General features: G+C 59.9%; 1 protein-coding gene across 3 annotated transcripts; it reads left to right on the top strand.

Annotated features, from left to right (window-relative positions):
• Positions 1-1,953: 1,953 nt before the first annotated feature.
• CELSR3 (cadherin EGF LAG seven-pass G-type receptor 3) lies at positions 1,954-27,935 on the top strand. Of its 3 annotated transcripts, none has more exons than XM_081072426.1 (36): positions 1,954-5,713; positions 7,247-7,897; positions 8,235-8,460; positions 8,745-8,860; positions 9,193-9,281; positions 9,388-9,545; positions 9,977-10,140; positions 10,354-10,479; positions 10,570-10,739; positions 11,157-11,342; positions 11,869-11,982; positions 12,372-12,543; positions 12,703-12,844; positions 12,943-13,063; positions 13,352-13,535; positions 13,853-13,954; positions 14,171-14,185; positions 15,283-15,377; positions 15,599-15,808; positions 16,053-16,248; positions 16,554-16,709; positions 17,072-17,246; positions 17,947-18,042; positions 18,241-18,367; positions 18,452-18,658; positions 18,823-18,997; positions 19,229-19,341; positions 19,796-19,875; positions 20,300-20,423; positions 20,683-20,799; positions 20,900-21,048; positions 21,285-21,400; positions 21,681-21,839; positions 22,344-22,544; positions 23,301-24,186; positions 25,509-27,935. In XM_081072426.1, the coding sequence occupies exons 1-36, from the start codon at positions 1,969-1,971 to the stop codon at positions 25,534-25,536; spliced, it is 9,891 nt and encodes a 3,296-aa protein (XP_080928552.1). In that variant the 5' UTR covers positions 1,954-1,968; the 3' UTR covers positions 25,537-27,935. The 3 variants fall into 3 exon arrangements, with proteins under 3 accessions (XP_080928552.1, XP_080928551.1, XP_080928553.1); XM_081072425.1 differs by having other exon boundaries at positions 17,875-18,042; XM_081072427.1 differs by lacking the exon at positions 14,171-14,185 and having other exon boundaries at positions 13,853-13,958; positions 15,257-15,377; positions 17,875-18,042.
• The last annotated feature ends 51 nt before the right edge of the window (positions 27,936-27,986 follow it).

Here is a 27,986-nt window from a genome sequence, read left to right as displayed (position 1 = left end):
CTTTCCAGAGAGCTAAGGTGGCTCAGGCGCCTCCTCTGGGACCCCAGAACGCATTCCCCTAGCTCTCTGCCTGTCTCCATCCTTCGTTGGTGTAAACTTTTGTGCTCTCCACTCCTAGATTGTGGAACCAGAGGGCATGTGTACGGTCAAACTCACGTTCTCCGCCTCCCTCTCCCAGAGCCTGCACTGACTGGGCCCCCAAACAACGGAATTCCTTCCTTCAGCGTCTCTGTAGATGTTCCACCCTCACGCCTGTAGGAACCCAGACCATGTATCTGGCGCGAAGCTCCAACCTTAGGGGGTCCTCAGATTCTGTGGCCCGGGAGGGCAACACTTTGGCCCATCCGCTGGTTCGCAGTAGCCACGTGGGGCGCCCTGGAGGTGAAATTTGAGGGAACCCCGCCTCCTGGAGACACAGAAGTCCAGAGGCCAATGAATGCGCCATCGGATTGGTTGATGGTGATGTCATATGTACCATTTGGGGTGGGCCAGAGGCCTTAGCCCGAAGTTCTCTACTTGTTGGAAGCAGGAGCCGCGCCCCTTGGGGTGTTCTAGGCCCCGAACCTGACTCCTTCCTCCTTCCTCGGTCCTGGGACGCCCGCACCCTCTGCACCTGGCATTGCAGTCAGTGGTCGCCGCTGCCTTTGCAGGCCAGTCCTTAGAGCGCTTCCTGGATTATGTCTCCGGGCTATCCTGGAACCCGCGGAGCCCCCTCCCCCCAGACAATGAGTCCGCCATCGGGGCGGAGCCTCCCATTGTGCCAATAGAGACCGCGACTTTCGGATTGGAACGCTTTGCGTTCACCCCCCGCCCCCTCTCGTATTCAGTGTCGTCTATTCCGCGGCGCCTGCCCATTGGCCAGCCGGGACCGACTTGTGCGGAGTTGCGCAACGTGGGGAGAACTGAATTGAACTGAGGAAGGAGGAGTGAGCTTCCGATAGTCCCTTCAAGGGGTTAAGGGACCCGGTCACAGCGGGCGAAAGGAGGATCCCGGGCCGCAGCCGTGCGGCAATGCCCGACTCCACGTGGCATCCCAAAGCACTCGAGACCCGCGACCCGGGCGGGGAAGGTTAGCCTCCAGTGGAGGAGCCCCCCAGCCCTGGGAGACCGCCTGGAGCCGCCAAGGCAGGACAGTTTGGCCTCTGCTTCTACCTCGGGCTGGGCACCTCCCGCCCTGCTCCGTAGGGGCACTCTGAACTAGGAAAGGGTCGAGACATATTTCATGAGCTAAAACTCACCGATCGAATAGTTAAAGCTATTGTTCGGGCTGCTGGCGCCCCAGGTATACATCTAACCATCATCTCCTCCGCCCCCAGCATTCCGTATAGTACCCACAGCCCGCCAAACAGTCAAGAGTACACTCACTGTGCACCAAAGTTTCAGAACAAAATTCGGGACAGGGTTCGGAGCTAGTGCTCAGGAAGGGAGACGAGAGACCCGCAAGCGGAAGAAAGGCTGGGAGACGGAGCTGGGGCAGCGCCCTAGAAGGAGAGGCGGGTGAGGGCGGTGGCCCCTGACAGGGAGGGTGGATCCAAGAGCCGCGAACCTCCGCGCCCTGTTCAGCACCGTGGGCAGCGCTTATGCTTTGCCCTTAATAAAGATGGCGGCAACAGCTTCGGTAGTCAGAACTGCCATGCGCGACGGGCTGTACCACCGGATTTGGAGCTTCGGGCGGAGGTGGAACGAACCATCGCAGCAGCCGGGAGCCATGTTGGAGCGACAGGAGGCAGCAGCAGCGTCGGGGATGCTGTGGTGGGGGAGGCAAAAGCCGGGGCTGCACGCCAAAGGGGCTCTGGCCGCGGATTAGATGGTGCCCAAAGGGTGGCGGCGGTGGCGCGGAACTACAGGCCGAGAGGCGGGGGACCGGGGCGGCGGCAGAGGCCTGGGAGAGGGCCCGAGCGGCGGGGCGGGCCCAAGGCCCGGACCAGGGCGGGGGGCGGTGGAGGCCGTGTGGGGAGGCGGGGGGTGATGGCGAGGCAGCCGCCGTGGTGGGGTCTCAGGGGGCCGACGACCCCGCTACTCGTGCTCCTTCTCCTCTCTTTGTTCCCTCTCAGCCGGGAGGAGCTGGGGGACGGCGGGGGCCAAGGCTGGGACCCGGGAGTAGCTGCCGCTACAGGGCCAGGGGCGCGGATCGGCGGCGAAGCCTTAGCTCTTTGTCCCGAGCCACCCGGGGCCCGAGAGGATGGAGAGCCTGGCCTGGGAGTCAGGGAGCCTATCTTCGTGGGGCTTCGAGGGGGAAGGCAAAGCGCCCAGAGTGGTCGTGGGTCCCCTGAGCAGCCGGACGCTGGGCTGGGGGCGGAATACGGGGTCCAGGCATTAGGCAGCCGCGGGCGAGAGAGAGGACAGGGCCCAGGGTCTCTGTTATGTTGGCGCCCAGAGGTCTCCTCTTGCGGGCGGACAGGACCCTTACGAAGAGATAGTTTGTCTCCAGAGGCTCTGTCCCCAGAGGTCCAGGGCCCAGAGAATAGCTCGCCCTTCCCTTCAGACCTTCTGGTTCGGCCCCGTGGTTTTAAGCCGGTGTCCTCCCTAAAGAATGCTGAGAGAGGCTTCCCCAAAAAAGTGGGAACCACACGCTGCTGCGGGGAATTGTGGGCGCTCGGGCACAGGGGTCAGAGTGAGAAAACCACGACATCCCGAGCCGAGAGGACAGTTTCCCGGGCGGACTGTCTTCCGGGAGCTGCGGGATCTGGCCCCGGGCTGGATTCAGCACCGCGCACGGCGAGGACAGCTCCAGCATCTGGTTCAGCACCGCGCGATTCTCGGACAGCTCCCGAGCCGCCGCCCAAGCGCATGCGCTCCCGCCGTCTCTTCCGCCGCCGCTTCCTTCCGCAGCTCGCCGGGCCGCGCCCCCCGGGGGTCCCGGCCGGGCCAGGAGCCTGGAGAATACCCACCGCCAGCCGGGTCCGCCCCCGTCGCGCCGCGAACCGCCACCCGCAGTTTCCGCAGTACAACTACCAGGCGCTAGTGCCCGAGAACGAGGCGGCCGGCACCGCGGTGCTACGTGTAGTAGCGCAGGACCCGGACGCGGGCGAGGCCGGACGCCTAATATACACGCTCGCCGCGCTCATGAACAGCCGCTCGCTGGAGCTGTTCAGCATCGACCCGCAGAGCGGCCTCATCCGCACGGAGGCGGCTCTGGACCGCGAGAACATAGAGCGCCACTACCTGCGCGTGACGGCGCAGGACCACGGCTCGCCGCGCCTCTCGGCCACCACCATGGTGGCAGTTACAGTGGCCGACCGCAACGACCACGCGCCGGTGTTTGAGCAGGTGCAGTACCGGGAGACGCTCCGTGAGAACGTGGAGGAGGGCTACCCCATCCTACAGTTGCGTGCCACAGACGGCGACGCGCCCCCCAATGCCAACCTGCGTTACCGCTTCGTGGGGCCGCCAGCTGCGCGTGCCGCAGCTGCCGCCGCCTTCGAGATTGATCCGCGCTCAGGCCTCATCAGCACCAGCGGTCGCGTGGACCGAGAGCACATGGAAAGTTACGAGCTGGTGGTGGAAGCCAGCGACCAGGGCCAAGAGCCCGGGCCGCGCTCTGCCACTGTGCGTGTGCACATAACCGTGCTGGATGAAAACGACAACGCGCCTCAGTTCAGCGAGAAGCGCTACGTGGCGCAGGTGCGCGAGGATGTGCGCCCCCATACGGTGGTGCTACGCGTCACGGCCACCGACCGAGACAAGGACGCCAACGGATTGGTGCACTACAACATCATCAGCGGCAACAGCCGCGGCCACTTTGCCATCGACAGCCTCACGGGCGAAATCCAGGTGGTGGCACCTCTGGACTTTGAGGCAGAACGAGAGTATGCCTTGCGCATCCGGGCGCAGGACGCAGGCCGGCCCCCACTGTCCAACAACACCGGCCTGGCCAGCATCCAGGTGGCGGACATCAATGACCATACGCCTATCTTTGTCAGCACGCCCTTCCAGGTCTCTGTCCTGGAAAACGCACCCCTGGGCCACTCAGTCATCCACATTCAGGCAGTGGATGCCGACCATGGGGAGAATGCCAGACTGGAATACTCCCTTACTGGTGTGGCACCTGACACGCCCTTTGTGATAAACAGTGCCACTGGCTGGGTCTCTGTGAGTGGTCCCCTGGACCGTGAGTCTGTGGAGCATTACTTCTTTGGTGTGGAAGCCCGCGACCATGGCTTACCCCCACTCTCAGCCTCAGCCAGCGTCACAGTGACTGTGCTGGATGTTAATGACAATCGGCCTGAGTTCACGATGAAGGAATACCACCTACGGCTGAATGAGGATGCAGCTGTGGGCACCAGTGTGGTCAGCGTGACCGCTGTAGACCGTGACGCCAACAGTGCCATCAGCTACCAGATCACAGGTGGCAACACTCGGAATCGCTTTGCCATCAGCACCCAGGGTGGTGTCGGTCTGGTGACACTGGCTCTGCCACTGGATTACAAGCAGGAACGCTACTTCAAGCTGGCGCTAACTGCATCTGACCGTGCCCTTCACGATCATTGCTATGTGCACATCAACATCACAGACGCCAACACCCACCGGCCTGTCTTCCAAAGTGCCCACTACTCTGTGAGTGTGAATGAGGATCGGCCAGTGGGCAGCACCGTGGTGGTGATCAGTGCCTCTGACGATGACGTGGGTGAGAATGCTCGTATCACCTATCTACTGGAGGACAACCTGCCCCAGTTCCGCATTGACGCAGACTCAGGGGCCATTACACTGCAGGCCCCGCTGGACTATGAGGATCAGGTGACCTACACGCTGGCTATTACAGCTCGAGACAATGGCATCCCGCAGAAGGCAGACACCACTTATGTGGAGGTGATGGTCAATGATGTGAATGATAATGCGCCGCAGTTTGTGGCCTCCCACTACACGGGCTTGGTCGCGGAGGACGCCCCGCCTTTCAGCAGTGTTCTGCAGATCTCAGCCACTGACCGGGATGCTCACGCCAATGGCCGGGTCCAGTACACTTTCCAGAATGGGGAAGATGGGGATGGAGATTTTACCATTGAGCCCACCTCGGGCATTGTCCGCACAGTGAGGCGGCTGGATCGGGAGGCCGTGCCCGTGTACGAACTTACTGCCTACGCCGTGGACCGAGGTGTGCCCCCACTGCGGACTCCAGTCAGCATCCAGGTGACCGTGCAGGATGTGAATGACAATGCACCTGTCTTCCCAGCTGAGGAGTTTGAGGTACGAGTGAAGGAGAACAGCATTGTGGGTTCGGTGGTGGCCCAGATCACTGCAGTGGACCCCGACGAAGGGCCCAATGCCCATATAATGTACCAGATTGTGGAGGGGAACATCCCCGAGCTATTCCAAATGGACATCTTCTCTGGAGAGTTGACAGCACTCATTGATCTGGACTATGAGGCTCGCCAGGAATATGTGATTGTGGTGCAGGCCACGTCAGCCCCTCTGGTGAGTCGGGCCACTGTGCACATCCGCCTGGTTGACCAGAATGACAATAGCCCTGTGCTCAACAATTTCCAGATCCTCTTCAATAACTATGTATCTAACCGCTCAGACACCTTCCCCTCCGGCATCATTGGGCGCATTCCAGCTTACGACCCCGATGTCTCCGACCACCTCTTCTACTCCTTTGAGCGGGGCAATGAGCTGCAGCTGTTGGTGGTCAACCAGACCAGCGGGGAGCTTCGACTCAGCCGCAAGCTAGACAACAACCGCCCACTCGTGGCCTCCATGTTGGTGACTGTCACAGGTGAGGGGTGGGGGCAGGAAAGTAGCCCAGTGACCTCAATCTGTCAGGGCCTCAGGGGCTCCCACAGGGCACCTCAAACCAAAGAGGGATTTCCAAGCCTTCCCAGAATCCCTTAGGTTAGGTTCACATAGTCCCTGCTTAGATTCTTGGAAAGTCTCTACAGAACCCCAAAGAGTCTAGGGCATTCAGCAGACCCCATAAAGACTGTATGAAGTATCTGATAGCCCCTCTCCCTCTGAAAGGCTGGAGGTCCTGCGGTAATTCTCTGGAGGTTGCAGGGAAAGCCAGCATAGGCCAGTCAGCCCACACCACACCTCTGTTCAAATGATGGGTTACTTTGGGTCCAGTCTGATCCTCACCCCATCTGTGCAGGCGAAAGAAGCCAATAGTTTAATGGTCAGGAACAGCCGCTTACTCAGGTGGCTTCAGGCAGAGAGAGAGCCCACACTGATCTGGCTACTAGCCAAGGGACTGACAGAGGCCCTGCCCTTTGGGAAAATGTCCAGAGGCCCACCTGCCTCTTACCTGCCACCACAACCCCAGGCTTGCAGAAAGCCCTCCCTAATAGGAGGGTGCAGGTGGGAGAGGCTCCTGCAATCCTGTCTACTGAAGGCTACAGAAGTTGGCAGACAGGCTTTACTAGTGTCCATTCCCCAATTCTGGAGCATGGATTTTTGGCACCGCCAAAGAAGCACAGTCTCCATTTAGCCTTCAGTTCACTCAACAACCAACCTTCATTGATGACCCAATGTGTGCTGGGTTCTGGGGACAAGGCATAGAAGCACCTCGTCCTCATTTCTGAGGGTGGCCACTCAGATCGCAGGATCCAGGTCTGTCTGGGGGGATGGGCAGCTTACTGACCCAAGAATGCTGAAGGTGGAGGAAGTCAGGGTGCAAGACACTCTTTGAGAGAGGGATCTTGCCAACCCAGGGAGTGGGGTTGAGTGGTCCCATGGCCAGGGCCCCTTCCAATACCCTGGGAAAGTAGTTTGCTGACCAGAGATAGGGGAAGGGTGGTTCCTGTATGGACACCTCTTGGTTTTTTGGAGGGGATGTTTTGCTGGTTCTGCAATGCAGGAGGATGGGTGGTCAGTGGTCCTGGTTCCTCTGTGTCCTGAGTGGGAGTGGCCTGCTGACCATGATAACTGGGGGAAGGATGGGTTAATGACCACTTAGGGCCCTTCTTGTGTCGTGTTGGAGGAATGGCTTGTTGACCCATGGCACTGTGTGTGGGGGTGCGGGGAAGGGTTGGTTGACCCCTGGCTCAGGCACCTCCTTGTGTTGGAGGGAGGGTAGGGGAAGCAGCAACTTGTTAACAGTTTGTGACCTCCCACTACATGGGCTTGGATGAGCCCCCTACAGACACTGGAGGAGCTGGTGGTAACAAATCCCAGACCCCCTTGTGTCCTGGCAGGGTCAGATTGCTCACTTAGGTGCTGGAGGACTGGGCAGTCACTGGTCCCAGACCTCTTGTGCCCCAGGGAGAGCAGCTGCTGATCCCAGACTGACCCCTGCCTCTACCCCTGCTCGCAGATGGGTTGCACAGTGTCACGGCACAGTGTGTGCTGCGTGTGGTCATCATCACGGAGGAGTTGCTGGCCAATAGCTTGACCGTGCGCTTGGAGAACATGTGGCAGGAGCGCTTCCTATCGCCACTATTGGGCCACTTTTTGGAAGGCGTGGCTGCGGTACTTGCCACCCCTGCTGAGGATGTCTTCATCTTCAACATCCAGAACGACACGGACGTGGGGGGCACCGTGCTCAATGTGAGCTTCTCGGCGCTGGCGCCACGCGGGGCCGGGGCTGGCGCTGCGGGTCCCTGGTTCAGCTCCGAGGAGCTGCAGGAGCAGCTGTACGTGCGCCGTGCAGCACTTGCCGCCCGCTCACTTCTGGATGTGCTGCCCTTCGACGACAACGTGTGCCTGCGGGAACCCTGTGAGAACTACATGAAGTGCGTGTCAGTGCTGCGTTTTGACTCGTCTGCGCCCTTCCTGGCCTCAGCTTCCACGCTCTTCCGACCCATCCAGCCCATCGCAGGCCTGCGCTGCCGCTGCCCTCTGGGCTTCACCGGAGACTTCTGCGAGACCGAGCTGGACCTCTGCTACTCCAACCCATGCCGCAACGGCGGCGCCTGCGCAAGGCGCGAGGGCGGCTACACCTGCGTCTGCCGCCCGCGCTTCACAGGTGAGCAGGGCGCGGGGCTGGGGACCTGTCTGGCCGGAGCTGGGGGAACCTCCGGCAGAGCGTGAGGGCGGAACCACAAAGTAAGTGAGGACGGGGACATCCCTTGAGCCAACTGAGTTCAGGTTGGACACGGTGAGACCAGAAGTCGTAGATCCTGGCCCAGAGACAGCCTCGGGCCTCGAAGGACCTACAGGCCTTAGGTGGGGCTGAGGCTGTGAAGGAGGCGTGGCCGTGGGCAGGGCGGGGCTTGAGGGTCTGTGGTAGTGGCCTGGGCGGGACCATGGGAGGGGCAGGGCACCTGTGGTTGTGACAACCTCTGACCTCGGTCTGACCCTAGGAGAAGACTGCGAGCTGGACACGGAGGCCGGACGCTGTGTCCCGGGCGTCTGCCACAATGGGGGCACCTGTGCCAATGCGCCGGACGGCGGCTTCCGCTGCCAGTGCCCGACAGGCGGCGCCTTCGAGGGCCCGCGCTGCGAGGTGGCAGCACGCTCCTTCCCGCCGAGTTCCTTCGTCATGTTTCGTGGCCTGCGGCAGCGCTTCCACCTCACGCTGTCCCTCTCGTAGGTGTCCGCTCCGTGTCTCTGCGCAGCTCCACGCCCTCCCTACTGCTTACATGACCCCGACTCCGGTTCCTGACTGTCCCATCCTGACGTCCCACAGGACACGGCCCCATCCCTGATGCCCTGCAGAAGTCTCAGAACTTCACTGCATTTGCCCCCCCCCCACCTCTCTCATCACTTCCTCTATTATCCCAGCCAGGGTGGGCACCCCTGGAAACTTCTTGTTGCAGGGATGGTGGGTGTGGGGTGTCCAGCTTGTGACGCACCCTGACCACCCCACCCAGGTTCGCAACTGTGCAGCCAAGTGGGCTCCTCTTCTACAATGGGCGCCTGAATGAGAAGCACGACTTCCTGGCCCTGGAGCTCGTGGCTGGGCAAGTGCGACTCACATATTCTACAGGTGAGTGCCATGGGGCTGTGTGGTTGAGTGGATGCATGTATGGGGGAGATGGGGATGGGTGCGAGCCCCGGGTTCCCTTGGGTTTGCCTCACTGCACACCTGAACACACACCTCCATGCCAAACATCAGTGAGGACCTGATCCCATGGCCATTCCCTGTGGGGGTGTGCTTCTCCTATCTGTCCAAAGGCACTCTGGTCCAGCCAGTGTGGATACCAGTAGGGGGGAGTGATCTGATGCATTCAGGGTCACCCTGGGCGTATCTGTGCCTACATGACTGGGAGTGGCAACCTAGCAGCTCCAGACAACCCTCCACATGCATCCCCCCAACAGGTGAGTCCAACACAGTGGTCAGTCCCACAGTTCCAGGGGGCCTGAGTGACGGGCAGTGGCACACAGTGCATCTGAGATACTACAACAAGGTGGGCACCATCCTTGGCCTGGGAGTGTGGGGGGAGCTGGGATGCCAGGTTCTGCCCCTCAGTGGTCACACGGGGGTCCCGTTGAGTTGTGTGGCTGGGTCTCTAGCCCCGGACAGATGCCCTGGGGGGCGCTCAGGGCCCTTCCAAGGACAAGGTGGCTGTGCTGAGCGTGGATGACTGCGACGTGGCCGTGGCTCTTCAGTTTGGTGCTGAGATTGGCAACTATTCCTGTGCGGCTGCTGGCGTCCAAACAAGCTCCAAGAAGTGAGGCCCCCCCAGCCCCTGAGCCCCTGCCCTCTGCCTGCCAGAGCCCACCCCACCCCTTCACGTACCCCACTTCTCACTCCAGCCTGCCAAACTCCCCATCCTTCCCCGAACCACCAGGTTTTCCTCTCCCCACTAGGACCTTGAAACCCCACTTCACCTTCACTTCTTCACCCCCACCCCAGGAGTCCACATGCCTCACTCTTTCATCCTCTCTCAACCCCAGCTCTTCTACCTTTCCCCAGACCCTCTGCCCACCATGAGCTCTCCTTTGCATCTCCAGCTGAAGTAAAGTCCCAGTTGCTCCCCCAACCTGGCCTTACCCTCCCTCCTGAATCACCTCACCCTCTGAGTCCTGCCTTCCAATGTCCCCCAAGAGCAATCCTACCCTGGCCCCAGTTCCACCAATGACTAGAACCTCTGTCCCCCAGGTCCCTGGACCTGACGGGCCCTCTGCTCCTGGGGGGTGTCCCCAACCTTCCCGAAAACTTCCCTGTGTCCCACAAGGATTTCATCGGTTGCATGCGGGACCTGCACATTGACGGCCGCCGGATGGACATGGCGGCCTTTGTTGCAAACAATGGCACTATGGCAGGTAGGCTCTGCCCGCATAATAGGGCGGGGTGGGTGACTACATGGTGTGACTGCAAATCCGACTTCACCCCTCATCACAGGCCAGCCTTTAAGGCGCCTGAGAGAACATGGGACTGAGATCATGGCCACTTTCAGCCCCTCTGAACCTCTATGTTCTGTCCAGCACTTGTGCCCCACCCATGTCTCATCTCCTCCATGTGCCTTCCTCTCCCAGGCTGCCAGGCCAAGCTGCACTTTTGCGACTCAAACCCGTGCAAGAACAGTGGCTTCTGCTCAGAGCGCTGGGGCGGCTTCAGCTGCGACTGCCCTGTGGGCTTTGGTGGCAAAGACTGTCGGCTCAGTGAGTGGGCCACATGGGGCAGGAGGGGCCTGCAGGGTGAGTTCTGTTCCTGAGGTGGGGCCTGTGACCCTGCTCCTTTTATCCCCTCAGCCATGGCCCATCCCCACCATTTCCGTGGCAACGGCACACTGAGATGGGACTTTGGAAATGACATGGCCATGTCTGTGCCATGGTACCTGGGGCTGGCATTTCGGACACGGGCGACGCAGGGGGTCCTGATGCAAGTGCAGGCTGGGACACACAACACGCTCCTCTGTCAGGTGTGTCTGTCCTCCTGTCCCTCCTAGACCCTCAGGTCTCAATCGACAATGCCACTAGCAACATGACTGTACGTTCAGGCTTGGTCACACAGCATATTTCTCTGCCAGGTGTATGACCATAACGGATCTTGCTCTGGCCCCGGGCCCTTGATCCTCTTTCCCACCATGATGTATGCAGGGCACCGATAACTCTCTTGTGCTGGCTGCACTAATCCACGACCTCTGGTCCTGACCTCTATCCTCTCACCTCACTCTCAGCAACATAGTGTCCCTGGGCACAGTGCCCTAGGTGCCAGATATAGTCTTGCTCCTGCTATTCTGATATTCTTGACCTCTGAGCCCTCTGATTTCACCTCCTGACTCAGCTCCAGCCTAACTTGGGGCTCTGACCCCAGGGCTGTGCCTCTCTACCCACAGCTGGATCGGGGGTTGCTGTCTGTGACGGTGACCAGGGGCTCTGGCCATGCTGCCCACCTCCTCCTGGACCAGGTGACTGTCAGTGATGGCCGGTGGCATGATCTGCGGCTGGAGTTGCAAGAGGAGGCAGGTGGCCGGCGGGGCCACCATGTGCTCATGGTCTCACTGGACTTTAGCCTCTTCCAGGTCTGACCTCTGACCCTGGGGTAGTCCATTTTGTCTTCCAATCAGACCATCTCATTTGATCCCATCTCTAGTCCAGCCCCTCTCAACTCCCTCCCCTGCCCATAGTCTGATAGTCTCCCACCTCCTCCTACCCTGCCAGCCAGGCTGGTCCATTGCCAAGCTCTCCTCATGTCAGGGAGGCTACGCAAATTTCTGGCCTGGTCTTGAGGTACCGTTGCAGCCATCACTTTGCCTAACTCCTGGAAACCCCTTCTGGTCTCTGCCCCGATCTCCCTGGCTCAGAATCATGGGATTTCAGCGCCTGTCTGAGGCCAGGTCGCGATTGAAACTTTCCTGTCATCCATTCCCCATGCTCCCGCAGGCGCTCTGTCTTTGGGAGCAGCTCACTCCCAACCATTCCCTTGGTACAGAGGGGAAAAGTATGGTCATGCAGGGCTAGGACAAGGCCAGGACTGAGTCTGAGCTAGGGTAGGGCTCCATCAGCCCCCCACCCTCACCCCCGGTGCTGACTGTCCCTTTCCCCCAGGACACCATGGCGATAGGGAGTGAGCTGCAGGGCCTGAAAGTAAAGCGACTGCATGTGGGAGGCCTGCCCCCCAGCGGTGAAGAGATTCCTCAGGGTCTGGTTGGCTGTGTTCAGGTGGGGGTCAGCATGGGAACATGATATGGGGCATTGTGAGTGGTCAGAGATCAGGAGGCCTTGGGACCTGAAAAGCTGCAGTCACGTGAGGGATGGGGTGGGGGGTGGCGTGGGGTGGGGCCCCAGAGCCATCAGAGACAGGTCAAGCCTTTCTGTGCTGTTGAAGGTGAGAGTCCAGCTCAGATTATCAAGGGTCCTTGGAGGTGATGTGTCAGGGACAGCACAATTAGGGATCCCCTGGGGGACTGAGTTGGGGACATTGGGGTCAGGGTCTGGTGTTTTTTGGGAGACTGCATGTCAGGAGTCATCAGACCAGGGGGCTGGCTCTGTAGGGCTTGGGGCTGAGGTGCTTTGACATGGGTCTCATCCCTGGCTGGCTGTGTCCTTAGGGGGTATGGCTCGGCTCCACGCCTTCGGGGTCCCCGGCCCTGCTTCCCCCCAGCCAGCGAGTGAATGTGGAACCTGGCTGTGTCATGACCAACGCCTGTGCATCCGGGCCCTGCCCGCCCCATGCTGACTGCCGAGACCTCTGGCAGACCTTTTCCTGCAAATGCTGGCCAGGTGGGAACTAAGGGGGGTGGTGTGATCTGGGTGGAAACCTGGGGCTCATGGTGAAGACCGGAGCACCTGGAAAGCCTAGAGGAGGGGACTGAGAAGGACAGGTACCTGTTTTCTCTCATGCTCTGTGGCCAGTGTCCTGAGTTGTGACCTAACCTGCAGGTTACTATGGCCCAGGCTGTGTGGATGCCTGCCTCTTGAACCCTTGTCAGAACCAGGGGTCATGCCGGCACCTCCCAGAAGCACCCCATGGCTATACCTGTGACTGTGCAGGTGGCTATTTCGGGCACCACTGTGAGCACAGGTAAGGGGTTGGAGGCTGAGATGATGGGAAGACCTGTGGGAAGTAGTGGGGGTCACTGAGATATCATGGAGGCACCTCGCCTGCCTTTCCACCCCCAGGATGGACCAGCAGTGCCCGCGGGGCTGGTGGGGAAGCCCAACCTGTGGCCCCTGCAACTGCGATGTTCATAAGGGCTTTGACCCCAACTGCAACAAGACAAATGGGCAGTGTCATTGCAAGGTGCGCCTGGCTTATGACCCCTGACATTTGAACTCTGCTCTAGCTATGGACTGCGATTCTTATCTGGCTTGCTGACCTCTGCCCCCACCTCAGGCCTTGACCTCTTACCCCTGTCCTTAGACCTAACTGCCATCTCTTGTCCTTGACATGTAACCCCTCCCTTAAGTTTTATTGGAGGCCCAGTCTTCCTCCTGGCCTGTGAGGAGCATTCTCTTGACCTTTCCTTGATTCCTCTCATTCCCCAAGCTCTGACCTCTCACCTCAGGCCCCTGACCCATTCTCAAACAGGAGTTCCACTACCGACCGTGGGGCAGCGACTCATGCCTCCCGTGTGACTGCTACCCTGTGGGCTCCACCTCGCGTTCATGTGCCCCCCACAGCGGGCAGTGTTCCTGTCGCCCAGGAGCCCTTGGCCGCCAGTGTAACAGCTGTGACAGTCCTTTTGCAGAGGTGACAGCCAGTGGCTGCCGAGGTGAGCAGGCTCCACCCAGCTCCACACATAGGAGAATAGCTCTGGCATGCTGGCTGCCGCCAAGTTTCATGGCATTCTTAGCTCTTTGGGTAGGAACTGTGCGAGGCTTCTCTGAGGAGACGCTGACACTCAGGGGATCCCCACATTTGCCCCAAGTACTTTGATGACCTGTTACAGAACCTGACAGGCCAGCTCCCGTGAGGCCAGCAGGGGAATGGTGGGCAGTGAGCCTGGGTTGGGTGGTGGAGGGACAGTGGGTAGGACTGTCACTTGTCCCAGCCCCTGGCCATTCGGCTGAGCACCTCCTTTCTCCCTAGTGCTCTATGATGCCTGCCCCAAGTCCCTGAGGTCTGGCGTGTGGTGGCCCCAGACCAAATTTGGCATCTTGGCCTCAGTGCCCTGTCCTCGGGGGGCCCTGGGTGAGTATCTGGGGGGCAGGCACATAGCTGAGGGTAGGGTGGGCCTGTCCTTTGACTCCTGGAGCCACCTCTTTTCCTGAGTTGGGTGGCCTTGTTCCTGCAAAGAGGTGGGAGTGGGGTAGGGGTCCATGTGGGCCCCTCACTACCTCCTAGGGCCTCTGGGTCCCCCCACACACCTCACTGAGCCTCCGTCTGTTTCTCTTGGCTTCTGGGCAGGATTGCGGGGTGCAGGTAAGGGGTACGTGTTTGCTCAGGTGCGCTGCCCCCTCCCACTGCCAGAGCTTTTGCAAATCCCTCCTGCTGCCTGGTCCCTGCAGACCCCTCCCACTGCCTGAGGTTTCTAAAAGCTACTCCCAACTGCTTGAAGTCCCTGGACGCCCCTTCCTGCTGTCTGAGGACCAACCCCAGGGGCCTTTCTCTGATGCCTAAGGTCCTCAGAGACCCCTCCCCACTGTCTGAGGACCCTGAAGTTCCTTCCCCACTTCCTAAGGTCCTTGCAGACACCTCGTCAGTTCCTGAGGTCCCTGTAGGCCTCTCCCTACTGTCTGAGGTCAAGAAAGAACCACACACACACCGTTTGAGGACCCTACAGACCCCTCCCCACTGCCTGAGGTCCCCACTGAGCCCTCCCCATTGCCTGAGGTCCCCTGCAGTGGCTGGATAGATTGTCTGTGTATGCATGCTCGTGTGTGTGTCTTTCTGTGCCTGCACACACGTCTGTGAGTCTGTTTTGAGGGGAGGGGGTTCTGTGTTTAAGGTAGGGACCCTCTTGGCTAATGGCTACAGGCCCAGGTCAATTCTTACGCAAACCCCATCCCAATCCCACAGTCAATGGAGAAACGGCCGGAAAGTCATCACTGGGGCAGTTAAACCTTGTGTGATAACTTCCACCCCCACGCTTTGGTCACAAAATACTCCTGGAGAACCTGGTCTGTGTCAGCATGTCTGTGTACGTGTATGAGAGAGCACTGTGTCTGTATGTTTGTCCTGGTCCATGCACCTATGTGTGTGCAGATGTGAGCATTGGTGTGTGTGAGTGTGTGTGCGTTTGCCCTGGGCCACATATCCGTGAACCTCTCCTGGCCTTTGTGTGTGTGTGTGCGTGCGTGTGCACGTGTGCAAGCGCAGGTGTACGCATAGCGCTGCCCTTGTGTACACTTTTGTAGTGGGTGTGGTATGCAGACCTGACTGACAAGCAGCTGGAGCCTGCCTGGGCTCCAGCCACAGATGCCTAGACCTCTGGTCTCTGCCTCAGAGCTCCTCCTGGGATGGGAGAAGGTGTCACCTTCTCACAGGCCCCAGGTCTGACCAGGGCGTGCCTGCTCCAGGTGCTGCTGTGCGGCTATGCGACGAGGACCAGGGTTGGCTGGAGCCCGACCTCTTCAACTGTACCTCCCCTGCCTTTCGAGAACTCAATCTGCTGGTGAGACTGCCCAGACCATGCCCTGCACTCAAGACCTGCCTGGCCCCGGCCCCAGCCCTGGCCTCAACTTCCCCAGGCCTGTGGTAGGCCCCAGACATCACGCCCCAGCCCTTGACATGGGCTTTTCCTGGTTGCCCTTTAACCTGGCCTAACCCTTCCTGTGAGGCTTTTGAGAAAGGCCTAAAGGACCACAGTGACCACCCACATCTTTGTCCTGGCAGCTGGATGGCCTAGAGCTGAACAAGACAGCATTGGATACTGTGGAGGCCAAGAAGCTGGCTCAGAGGCTGCGGGAGGTGACCGGCCATACTGACCACTACTTTAGCCAAGATGTCCGAGTCACTGCTCGCCTGCTGGCCCACCTGTTGGCCTTTGAGAGCCACCAGCAGGGCTTTGGGCTGACAGCCACACAGGACGCTCACTTCAATGAGGTGGGGCTGTACCCTGTGTTCCTGACCCCCTGGCCCTGGACTCTGAGCCCTGGCTCCTCCATTCAGGCCCCTACAGGCCCCAGGGAAGTGAAGGCTCTGGGCTCTCCCTCTTCCCTCGTCCTCTCCAGACCCACCCCCTTGCGAGCTGGGGCCCCTCTGAGCACCTGACCAAACCCCTCCGGCCTGCCCTGTCCTCGCACACATCCTCACCTGGCTGAGCCCACTTTCCCCTCCCTCCTCCCAGAATCTGCTGTGGGCCGGCTCTGCACTGCTTGCTCCAGAGACCGGGGACTTGTGGGCAGCACTGGGGCAGCGAGCCCCCGGCGCCTCCCCTGGCAGTGCAGGGCTGGTGCAGCGTCTGGAGGAGTATGCGGCCACGCTTGCAAGGAATATGGAACTCACATACCTGAATCCCGTGGGGCTGGTGACGCCCAACATCAGTATGTGACGAGGGGGGGAGGCGAAGGGTAGGGGTCAGGGTAGGGCAGGGGGAGGGGAGGGGGAGGGGGAGGGCAGGGGGCTGTGAAAGGACTAGGACCTGGAGTTCTGAGGGGCTGGGGGCTACCGATGTCAACCTTAATGGCAGGAGGCTGGGTTGCCACCCTCAGTGCTTTGCAGGGACAGGCTCTGTGCTGGTAGCAGGGAGGCTATGGGCTGTGGGACTCGGGTATGGGATGGGGGTAGGAGGGAGGGGACCCTCAGCACAGGGAGGAGGTCCTCCATGGTCTCACCCTCTTCCGGCTAGTGCTCAGCATCGACCGCGTGGAGCACCCCAGTCTGACCCGGGGGACCCGTCGCTACCCTCGCTATCACAGCAACCTCTTCCGAGGCCAGGATGCCTGGGATCCTCATACCCATGTGCTGCTGCCTTCCCAGTCCCCACGGCCGTCCCCACCTGAAGGTGAGAGCCCTTGGTGACCCCTGGTCCAGGTTCTCTTTCCTAGCCCCCCACCCCACTGCCAAGCCAGATAGCATGTCGCCCTCCTGCATTTCTCCCCTTGCCAGACCTCTCCCGTGTCAGACCCTGTGAGAGACTCTTCTCACGTCAATTCTCCCCCCACACCTGGCCACACCACTCTCACCACAGAGGACCTCTCCCAGGCCTGATAGTTGGGACCTAGTCCTGGGAGCCCATGTTCCCTTCATGGGCTCCTGCTCATCCTGTCCCCCAGTTCTGGAACTGAAGGGTTGGGTTCAGAGTTGGGTTTGTGGGTACTCGGGGTTGGAGGTCGCTGACAGTGGCTCCTCCCCCTCCCCTGGCAGTTCTGCCCACCAGCAGGAGCAACATGGAAAACGCCACCACCTCCAATGTGACCCCTCCACCCGCTCCCCCGGAGCCCGAGCCTGAGCCTGGGGTCTCCATCATCATCCTCCTCGTTTACCGTACCTTGGGAGGGCTGCTCCCTGCCCAGTTCCAGGCTGAGCGCCGGGGCGCCAGGTACACAGTGGAGTTACTCCTACACCCTCACCCTGAGCTTCCTGCAAGCTTATCCCCAGCCTAGCACCCCGGTTTTGGAGGGTAGATGAGCAGGTTCACAGGCACACAGATGGTCCTATGCACAGCTCCAAGGAGCCTTGTCCACGCTGGCCAGCTTCCACGTCAAATGTGTTCTGTGGAATTGTGCAGAGTGGCAGACAGACCTGGAGCCACGATGGGACAGTCACATACAGGAGATGTAGGCGCCGGGCAGACAGGCAAACTGGCTGACAGACAGGCAGAAACAGGCCGGCTGATGGAGGTCAGTCAGATGGGGGTGGAAGGGAGGGCAGTTTGAGGTAAATAGTGTGGAGCTGCTCAGGCCTCAAGCCCCAGTGTGGGCAATAGGTCTGAAACCCCTTGGCTGAGAGAACCTGCCATTCCTACAGAACCATGATGCCCTAGCTAGGCCATAGACCCCTGGTTTTAAAGCAGCCCAGCAGAGCTGAAGGGGTTCTCAGAAATAGCATCCACTCAGGAACATCCCAGACCGTGGCTTGGCCGTGGCAAGTGGCATGAAGACAGTAAAGCAGGCGGACGGAAGTTAGGGAGGTCGCAGTGTCCGAGCCCAGGTGGGGTGTCTCCTCAGGCTCCCCCAGAACCCTGTTATGAACTCCCCGGTGGTCAGCGTGGCTGTATTTCATGGACGCAACTTCCTAAGGGGTGTCCTGGAGTCCCCGATCAGCCTCGAATTCCGGCTGCTGCAGACGGCGAATCGGAGCAAGGCCATCTGCGTGCAGTGGGAGCCACCTGGCCCGTGAGGACCTCCACTCTGGAAACCCTTAGTCCCCTGTTAGCCCCTGGGAGGCCCAGCCCCTGTGCACCCAGACCCATGAGGAATGCTGCTTCCCAACTCCGATCCCCTCAGCCCTTGCCACTGCCTCTCACAAACCCCTGCCTGGCGATGGGGCCCTCCTCACAGCGGGTGGTAGGTCTAACTGCCCTGTGGCTGCAGGACCGACCAGCATGGCATGTGGACAGCACGGGACTGCGAGCTGGTGCACAGGAATGGGTCCCACGCACGGTGTCGCTGCAGCCGGACAGGGACCTTTGGGGTCCTCATGGACGCCTCTCCCCGTGAGGTGGGGCTGTGTTCAGGGTCCCGAGAAAGTGGGAGGGTCTAAGAGCAGGGGTGCCCAACACCAGCCACCATCCTGTTCCCGTAGCGGCTAGAGGGCGACCTGGAGCTGCTGGCTGTGTTCACCCACGTGGTTGTGGCCGTTTCTGTGGCCGCGCTGCTGCTGACTGCGGTCATCCTGCTGAGCCTGCGCAGCCTCAAGTCCAACATGCGTGGGATCCATGCCAACGTGGCCACCGCCCTGGGCGTAGCAGAGCTCCTCTTTCTGCTGGGGATCCACAGGACCCAAAACCAGGTGCAGGGTCAGGGTCAGGGGTGCTCCAGGTGGGGCCAGCGTTTGGGGCAGGATCCTGGGGTAAGGTGCTGTGGTTTAGGGGTCAGAGGTGGGGAGCTGATGCCTGTGGGGCTCTGAGGCGGGCGAGGCAGGAGAGGCCCTGACTCCCCCTGCCCTGCCTGCAGCTTCTGTGCACCGCAGTTGCCATCCTCCTGCACTACTTCTTCCTCGGCACCTTCGCCTGGCTCCTCGTGCAGGGGCTGCATCTCTACCGCATGCAGGTTGAGCCCCGCAACGTGGACCGTGGCGCCATGCGCTTCTACCACGCCCTAGGCTGGGGCGTCCCTGCGGTGCTGCTGGGTGAGGGCCCTCCTCACTGGCCCGTGCCATCTGTGACCCCCGATCTCCATCCATCACATGGCCTGACCCCTGCCCCTGCCCCCAGTCCTGATCATGACCCCAACGTCAGCACCCCCATGCCCTCTGCCCCTGGAGAGGCCTGGCCTGCTCTCAGCCCCAACTCCTCTCCATGCTGAGAGCTCAGCTGCTCTGGAACACATCCCTTCCGTCCTGCCCTTTCTCCCCTGCCAGGCCTTGCTGTTGGCCTGGATCCAGAGGGCTATGGGAACCCCGACTTCTGTTGGATCTCAGTCCATGAACCCCTCATCTGGAGTTTTGCAGGCCCTGTAGTCCTTGTCATTGTGGTGAGTGCCCTGCACGCGGTAGCACGCGTGTGTCCCCCTTGGAGGTGGAAGGGGGCCCTGCAGCGGGTGTGGTGCTGTCAGCTGAGGGGTCCCAGGTGGCAATCTGCAAGCTTCCTGGGCCCAGCCCCTACTTCTGTTGCCCAGTCAGCTAGCGTGGAGATGGAGCATGGGGTCAGATGTGGCTGCCTCTCCCTGGCTCTGCCTCCCTGCGTCTCTCTTCTCTTCTGTCTCTCCACCTCTCAGTGTCTCTCTGGTTTCCTATCTCTGACCTTTTCTATGATTCTAAGTGGCTGTGTCTCTTTTTGTTCCTTATCTCTCGTGTGTGTGTGTGTGTGTGTGTGTGTGTTTCTCTGCTTCTGCCTCACTTTCTGTGAGTTTTGGTCTCTGTCTGTCTCTCACCATCTCTCTCTCTCTTCCCTGCCCCCTCTCTCCACATGTCTGGCCGTGGGTCCAGATGAACGGGACCATGTTTCTCCTTGCTGCCCGCACATCCTGCTCTACTGGGCAGAGGGAGGCCAAGAAGAACTCTGTGCTGTGAGTTGGCTGGGTGGGGGACATGGGAGGCTCTCACCCCTCATGGGTAGGGACTGGGGTCTCCACAGCATCCCTGGTGCAGGCTGGGTGCCAGATACTGGGTAGTGGGAGGAAGTGACACCTGCCATGGCCTGCGGTGCCCTCTCTGGTGCCCTCGCCATACTGTGGCCCCACATATGCCTCTTCCCTGCTATCTTCCCACGTGTTCCCTCCTATCTTCCATGTTTTCTCACATGCCCCCCTTCCTGTGTTTTCCCCATGTCCCCTCATGGCTCTCTGAGTACCTGGTTCTTTCTGTGACCTGCCATCTCCCCTAGTGTCGTCCTGAGACCTCCATGTTCCTATGTAAATTCCTTCCGTGCCCCCTGCATGAGCGCTGTGTGACTCTCACGTGTCCTCCTGTCCTTCCATGTTCCCGCGGTAGAACCCTTCGTAGCTCCTTTGTGCTCCTTCTACTGGTCAGTGCCTCGTGGCTCTTCGGCCTGCTGGCGGTCAACCACAGCGTCCTGGCCTTCCACTACCTCCACGCCGGACTTTGTGGGCTCCAGGTAACGCTGGCATCCGTCCCTCACCTTGGACCCGATGGGGCTTCAGCAGGGGGTTCCAGCCCTGGGCAGGGCTTTGGCCTGGGACTTACTCCTGCTGGACGCCTGACGCCAGGCTGGGCGCTGATCCCAGACTGAGCTTCACTGACTCCAGTCACTCGTGCTACTCTGACCTCTCACTGCCTTGCTGACCCCCTGGGGACCCTTCTCTGACCTTCTCTCACTCGTTTCTGATCTCTCATTGACCCTTGCTGACCTGCAGGGCCTGGCAGTGCTGCTGCTCTTCTGTGTCCTGAATGCAGATGCCCGGGCCGCCTGGACACCAGCCTGTTTGGGCAGGAAGGCAGCACCCGAGGAGGCCCGACCAGCACCTGGGACGGTGAGGGGCTCTCAGGGCTGGGGAGTTAGGCTGGAGGCCGCGGGAGGCCGGGGTGTGAGGCTTCTCCGGGGCTGGCTCACACCCCGCCCCCGCCCCCCAGGGACCCGGGCCTTACAACCACACCGCGCTCTTTGAGGAGAGCGGCCTCATTCGCATCACTCTGGGCGCCTCCACCATCTCCTCCGTGAGCAGTGCCCGCTCCGGCCGGGCCCAGGACCAAGACAGCCAGCGGGGCCGTGGCTGCCTCAGGTGAGCAGAGGGCCTCATTGTGCTGGGGACGCACAGCTCAGGCAGCCCCACTTTACCAGGGGTGGGCGTTATCAGGCCCCGTCTCCGCCATCTGTTGCTGCCTCTGCTCCAGACGCCTCCTGCCTCGCTCCTGGGATGGCTTCAGAGCCATTCCACATGCATGCGCAGAAACTCCAGCCTCCAAAGCACCCCGTTACATGCCTCTTTGATGGGGTGGGGGGCTGCTGCATTTCCAGGGACAATGTCCTGGTTCGACATGGCTCGACTGCTGACCACACTGACCATAGTCTCCAGGCTCACGCTGGCCCCACTGACCTGGACGTGGCCATGTTCCATCGAGATGCTGGTGGAGGTGGGGGCCTGGGTCAGGGAGGAGGGAGGCAGAGGATCTCCCCAATTCCCCTTTCTTCTGCCCCGAATTGGGAGCAGCGGCTGACTGCAATGAGGCGGGCTCCCCCCAGGTTATTGCCCCAGGAGGCACCCAACCCCCCCAGCCCTTCTGTTTCTACCCCCACTCCGAGCTCTCCCCAGGTCCCCAGCCCCCTCTCGGCAGCCACCGTCAAGACTGCTGAAGTCCCTCACCTCCCCAAGCCACTGCTAGGCCTTCCTCCTCCTGACCTTCCTGCCACCAGGAGCAGACTCCGACTCTGACAGTGACCTGTCCTTGGAGGAGGAGAGAAGTCTGTCCATCCCATCCTCAGAAAGCGAGGACAATGGCCGAACACGGGGGCGTTTCCAGCGTCCACTCCGCCGGGCAGCCCAGAGTGAGAGGCTCCTCACCCACCCCAAAGGTGACCCCATAGGTGACCAAAGGACACTCCATATTCCATTTGGGTATGACCCAGGGACCCTGCTATCCCCTGAGGATTCCTGGGACCAACCTACTGGGAACCTGGGTCATTATTGGGCCCCCACACCCCTTTGGCCCTCCAGCCTCCCAGCTGTGTTCTCCTGGCTGGAGACCCAGGAACAGCCCGGGCAACAAAAGTGCAAGGTCAGGGATGTTGTAGGATGACATGTCACCCCTCCGGCCTCTGGTCTTCCCTGAGGGTTGGGGTTCCGCTCTCAGCCATCAGGTTTCCCCCCCCCCAGTCTCTGTCCACCTCCAGTGGAGAGTGCGGGTTATCAGTAACCCCTCCCTGCATGGTTCCATTGATCTGTTCCTACCCATGCTCAGTGAGAACAGCCGGGGTTTCAGGAGTTATTTGGGTCAGGGGTCACTGAATCTGGGTCACAGGGGTCATGAGTCACTGGGGTCAACCCAGAGGCTCCTGTAACGTGCCCTGGCTTTACAGATGTGGATGGCAATGACCTCCTGTCCTACTGGCCAGCCCTGGGGGAATATGAGGCCTCTCCCTGTGCGCTACAGACCTGGGGCTCTGAAAGGCGCCTGGGGCTGGACACCAGCAAGGACGCCGCCAACAACAATCAGCCGGACCTGGCCCTGACCAGTGGCGACGAAACCTCCCTGGGCCGGGCCCAGCGCCAGCGGAAAGGTGTGATCCCTGACCTTGGCTGATACTTCAGGGACCCCAAGGACCACTCATGCCCTGACCCAGGGATTTCATCCTCCTAATCCCATATTGCTTCCCACGGATCCTGAGAGCTCCTCTTGCTTGGATCTGCGGGGTTTCTGCTCCTCTACCCTTCACGGTCCCCGGGGACTGCCCCCTCCTGCCCTGGGAATTGCCTGCCCCTGGTCTGCATCACAGAAACCCAGCGACCACTCCTGCCCCAACCCAGGGGATCCCTTCCCCTCCCCCAATGCCAGTCTGCTTTGTAGGGACCCTAGGAGGTGCTGTACCCCCATCTCAGAACTCCGGCTCTAATCTGGAGGGTTTCCGCCCCCTACCTTGCTTTACAAGAACCCTAAGAGGTTGTCTCTGCCCCAACTCAAGGAGTTTCTGTCCTCACTCCTGTTTCACAGGGACCCCAGGGACTGCCCCTGCCCCATCGCAGGGAATTGCTGCCCTTCAATCGTAGCTGTATCACCAGAACCTGGGGCTGCCCCTCCCTCTGACCTCCGGGGCAGGTTTGCCCCTACCCAAGTACATGGGGACTGCCCTGTCCCGACCGAGGAGATTATTGTCCCATCCTGTCGCCTCTCTGGAATTCCCAGGAGCTGCCTCTGACCCTCCTCCGGTGGTTTCTGCCCCGTCCTGTGACACAGGGACCCCAGGGCTGCTGTGTTCCTAGACCCAGGGGATTCCTGCCCGCCCCCATACGCCTGTCCCCCATTTGTTCCCTCACAGGTATCCTGAAGAATCCATTGCAATGCCCATTGGTGCCACAGACCCGAGGCGCCCCGGAGTTGTCCTGGTGTCGTGCAGCTACCTTGGGTCACCGTGCTGTGCCAGCTGCCTCCTATGGTCGCATCTATGCTGGAGGGGGCACAGGCAGCCTTTCGCAGCCAGCTAGCCGCTACTCCTCCCGTGAACAGCTGGACCTGCTTCTCCGGCGGCAACTGAGCCGTGAGCGACTGGAGGAGGCCCCTGCCCCTATTCTGCGTCCCCTGAGTCGGCCAGGTTCCCAGGAACGCCTGGATGCTGTGCCAGGCCGCCTGGAGCCCAGGGATCGGGGCAGCACCCTACCACGAAGGCAGCCACCCAGGGACTACCCTGGCACCTTGGCCGGCCGCTTTAGGTCACGAGATGCGCTGGACCTAGGCGCCCCCTGCGAGTGGTTAAGCACACTCCCCCTACCCCACAGTGTCCGGGACCTCGACCCTCAGCCCCCACCTCTGCCCCTGTCTCCTCAGCGGCAACTCTCAAGGGACCCCCTCTTGCCATCCCGGCCCCTGGACTCTCTGTCCAGGAGATCGAACTCAGGGGAGCAGCTGGACCGCGTGCCTAGCCGGCACCCCTCACGAGAAGGCCTTGGGCCACCCCCGCAGCTGCTTAGAGTTCGGGAGGACCCAGCCAGTGGTCCTAGCCATGGCCCCTCCACAGAGCAGCTGGACATTCTCTCCTCTATCCTTGCCTCCTTCAACTCCTCGGCTCTCTCCTCTGTGCAGTCCTCAAGCACGCCCTCCGGCCCTCACACCACTGCCACGCCTTCTGCCACAGCCTCTGCCCTTGGCCCCTCCACACCACGCTCAGCCACGTCCCACAGCATCTCGGAGCTGTCGCCAGACTCAGAGTAAGCAGGGGCCAGCCACCTGCTCACACCCTCATCAGCTCAGGGCAGCCTGCTACGCACTCTGCCCTGTGTTCTGCCACAGAGTGGTGTGGGTGGGCAGACAGTGTGGCCTCCCCCAGGCTCAGCACAGCAAGGGGGCCACAGGCTGAGGGCAGAAATCTGGTAGGAAGTGGGACTGTGATGAACATGGGCTCGCTGCCTGTACGATTGGGCCCAGCCACCTTCCCCTGTCCCTCCTGGGCTAAGGAGGAAAGATGGTACCTTCCGAAAGGACTTAAACTAGGGGTGGGGGGAGGGCAGGAACCAAGTAGGAGGGGCAGGGAGGAGAGGAGGAGCCTGCTCAGGAGGCTGTGTTTAAGGGGTAAGTGTGGGGTAAGGAGGGGTCAGAAGTAGTGCCAGGATGTGGGTCTCTTATATTCCAGGCTGAAGAGCTAACTTTGATGGTAGACCATTCATTTATTCCGTCAATACGACGTTCCTCCTGCCTCTGGGCACTGTGGGGTTGGGCACACAGGAAGTGAGTGGGGACCTGGCACATCTCAGGTGCCTGTCAGGCATCTGTGGGGTAGGGAATAGCAGACATTCCCAGGAAGCAGGTGGATACACAGGAGTCAGAGAGGGAGTGGGGAGGAACCAAGAGTTGCCAGACCTTGGAAGTTGCCAGAGCTTGGTTTTAAGGAGGAGGAATGGCTAGGTCAGGCTCTGTGGAGGTCTGTAGAGTGAGAGGGCTTTGTGAGGAGGGGGACCAACAGAATCTGAGCAGAGTTGGGGGAAGAGAAAGGAAGGAGAGAGAGGCAAAGGATTTGGGGGCCTGGTGCCCAGGGCTCTGGAAGGATGGAGGGGTGAGAGTAAGAAGGAGCTGTGAGCACCAACCACCTGGATCCTCTTGCAGCCTAGCCTGGGTGTCTGGCCTTTGGCGGGGGTGGGGCAGGAGGCAGGGAGAAGCTGGGCGCACTGAGCAAGGGTTCAGGCTCTGGAGTCGCACTTGACTCTCTGAGCTTCAGTTTCCTCATCTGCAAATATGTCTGAGATACAGGGACTTCTGAGATAGAATCTGTAGGGTGCCTAATGTAACGTCTGTACATAGTGGATGCTTGCTAAGTGCTTAGAGAAAAGACATCGGTGGCCTGCCAAGGGGCTTGCTGATGACTCTGGGGGGCCCAGAATGGGCGAAGGGATTGGAGAACCCCAAAATGGACATAGGAGGCTAGGGACTGAGGGGCAAAGGTGATGGGGCATGAAGGTAGGTGGGGGGAGTCCAGAGCTACCTGACTCAGAGCCCTCTCAGCAACCACCTTTGATGTCCTCGTTCAACTCTGCAGAGTTCCCAGAAGTGAAGGTCACTCCTGAGGGAGAGATGGACAAGCCGAGGAACAGCCGAGGGTGATGGAGGATTTGGGCCAACAGAAGAAACTCCAGAAGTCGGGCTGATCCCAAGGCAGCCCCCATCTCGCCCTGTTGCCGCAGTGCTGAGTGTCCATGCTCGTCCGTGAGCGTGTAAGCATGTGTGGAACAGGTGTGCAGGGCGAGGGAACTGAAGGGAGGACTTTTATACGTTTTTGTACCTTTGTAACCAGAGAGATATGCTTATGTTATTTTTCAGCTTTTCTGTCACCTGGGGTTCTGAGACTGGGCTGGGAGAGGGAGGGGGACAGAGGGAAAGAGGTGCAGAGTTTGGCCCCAGTTGGGTCCCTGGGAAATCATATGCTCTTTTCTCTCACCTTACTGGGGTAGATTCAGGCAAATGCACCCGTCCCCACCCCCGCCCCCGCCCCCAGGTTGATCTGAATATTGTCAGAACCCAAAGTACAGAACTGATCTTTGCTTTTTCTTGGATGCCCCAAGGGCCAAACTTCTGGGACTGGGGGTTGGTCTTGGAAAGAGGGGTCCTCTGACCTCCTCATGGGCTCACTCATGCTGCCCCTCCCCGTGGACGTGGATGTTTATTATGTGGAGTCCTTGCCACTTACTGCCTTATGACCTAGGACTGATGCTGTGGGTGCTGGTGGAGCAGCAGATGTCATGTTTACAGAGCAAGGCTTCCCTTTCTCCCACGGGGAGAGGCTCAGGCCTCTAATCAGACATTCCCTGCAGAGGGTGGGCCCAGGGGTCTTGATTCAGCCCCAACCCCGGCTGTGCTGTGCGCAAAAGTTGTCTGTGGTGCCATTTGATTCCCTGACACTGCCCCCTGCTAGAATTTATTCTGAAGAGTGAGGTAGCAGGGAGAGCAAAGGGAGCAGAAACAAGGGAATTGGAGACGCAGAATGTAGGTGCCACTGCCTCCCAAGTTTACAGGAACCTCCCTGGCCCTAGGCACCTGGGCTGCAGGAAGAGACGCAGTTCCACCTCTCCTTTATTCTCTTCTAAAGGGAAAGCGACTGTTACGACCTGTTCACAAAACTCTTTTATTACTTTGTCTGATGTCTAAAACTGGGGACTTTTATTGTTACTTTGTTTACAGGGCCAGATTTAAAACATTTTAAAACTTTGTTTACACCTTAAAACTGAATTTTTATACTTTGTTTACAGTTGAGAATGTTTTTTTTCCCTTTGTTTACAAGTGAAAAGTAAAGACAGTGGGAGAGGGGCTTGGAGGACCCACCTGTGAGGACCCTGGGCCTGGCCATATGGAGGGGTTCTAACCCCTAGCTCTCCCAGGCCAAAGGTCAGCCCTGAGTCCCCTGCTGAACAAGCAGACCCAGAAGGCATCCTCTGACCACTGGGAACAATGGTGGTGTAGGATTGCCGGGGGAGGGGGGGAGTGTGTGCAGACACCCCCTCCCCTATGCATACTTTTGGGAGGCAGTTTCCAAGGAGATTAAAAGTTCTACATTACTGACTGGTGCCAAATCCTGCCAGCCAGGACCGCAGCTCTCCTTACCCAGAGTGACCCCCGCCCTTGAAGGGTTGAGGGGTCCACTGTTGGGGAGAGAGGGTTGTCCTTGCTATGTCCTAGGTTCCGTAGATGCCCCTCTCTGGGGGTCACCCCCTCTAGCCCCATGGCCCCCTTTCCTGTCTGTGTAAATTGTTCCGTGAAGCCGCGCTCTGTTTTGGGAATAAACTTCTATAGAAAATGGTTATTGCCTCTTTCTGTTTGGTGGGATCAGAGGGTGGCTATGAATGATTCAAATCAAGCTGACCTTTGGGAGAAATCTGAGCACTGTCTTACCCCCCTCCCCACCTCCACCCCCAAGAATATCCAGCTATTTTTAGCCTATTTCATCGGAGATTTGGACCAGGTTCCCATCCCTTTCACTCTGAATTCTGGCCTATCACCTTGTGATTGAGGCCTGAAGTGTGAGCACAGGTGCAGGGAGTAAGGTCCCAAGGGAATGCCCCTCCTTCAAGGCAGCAACGTCCTGAGTCTTCAGGGCTGCAGCTTTAACCTGGCATTTGCCCTGGCCAGGGGTCAAACCAACCCTAGGAACTTTGTCCTTCAGACTTTTGATAGCTCTGACCTCTACCAGCCTCTCAGACTTGGAGCTGGCAGCAGCGATGTCGCGTTCTTCCACGGCTCCGCTCCGGCTGAAACCTTGGGGCAAGATGGTTGGGCTGTGCTATGTGTGGAGGAGGGGAACCTCAGACTCATTTCAGTTCTGGGTGTCCAGAGTGGAAGAGAGGCTTTGGGCACCTTGGGTCTCAGAGACATGCCCGATCTCAGGGGAAAAGCCTGAGAGTGGCGTCTTCAGAGGCATGACAGGCCCCAAGGGCCCGGATATCCCCCACAGAGAAATAAGGCTCCGATCACTAGTCGCACCCCCAAGCATCCTGCCCACTTGGGGGTTTCCCCTCCTCATCCC

This window comes from Rhinolophus hipposideros (genome assembly GCF_964194185.1).
Source record: "Rhinolophus hipposideros genome assembly, chromosome: 14".
NCBI lineage: Eukaryota > Metazoa > Chordata > Mammalia > Chiroptera > Rhinolophidae > Rhinolophus > Rhinolophus hipposideros.
The sequence above is the reverse complement of the archived record's forward strand: the minus strand, read 5'-3'. Positions and strand labels throughout refer to the sequence as shown.

What these genes read in the sequence shown, in the direction of transcription:
- CELSR3 (XM_081072427.1), top strand. Translation starts at nt 1,969, where the DNA reads ATGGCGAGGCAGCCGCCGTGGTGGGGTCTCAGGGGGCCGACGACCCCG. An exon ending in TTCGAGAACTCAATCTGCTG is followed by an intron (nt 15,378 to 15,598) that starts GTGAGACTGCCC and finishes TTGTCCTGGCAG; the next exon opens with CTGGATGGCCTAGAGCTGAA. An exon ending in AGGACGCTCACTTCAATGAG is followed by an intron (nt 15,809 to 16,052) that starts GTGGGGCTGTAC and finishes CCCTCCTCCCAG; the next exon opens with AATCTGCTGTGGGCCGGCTC.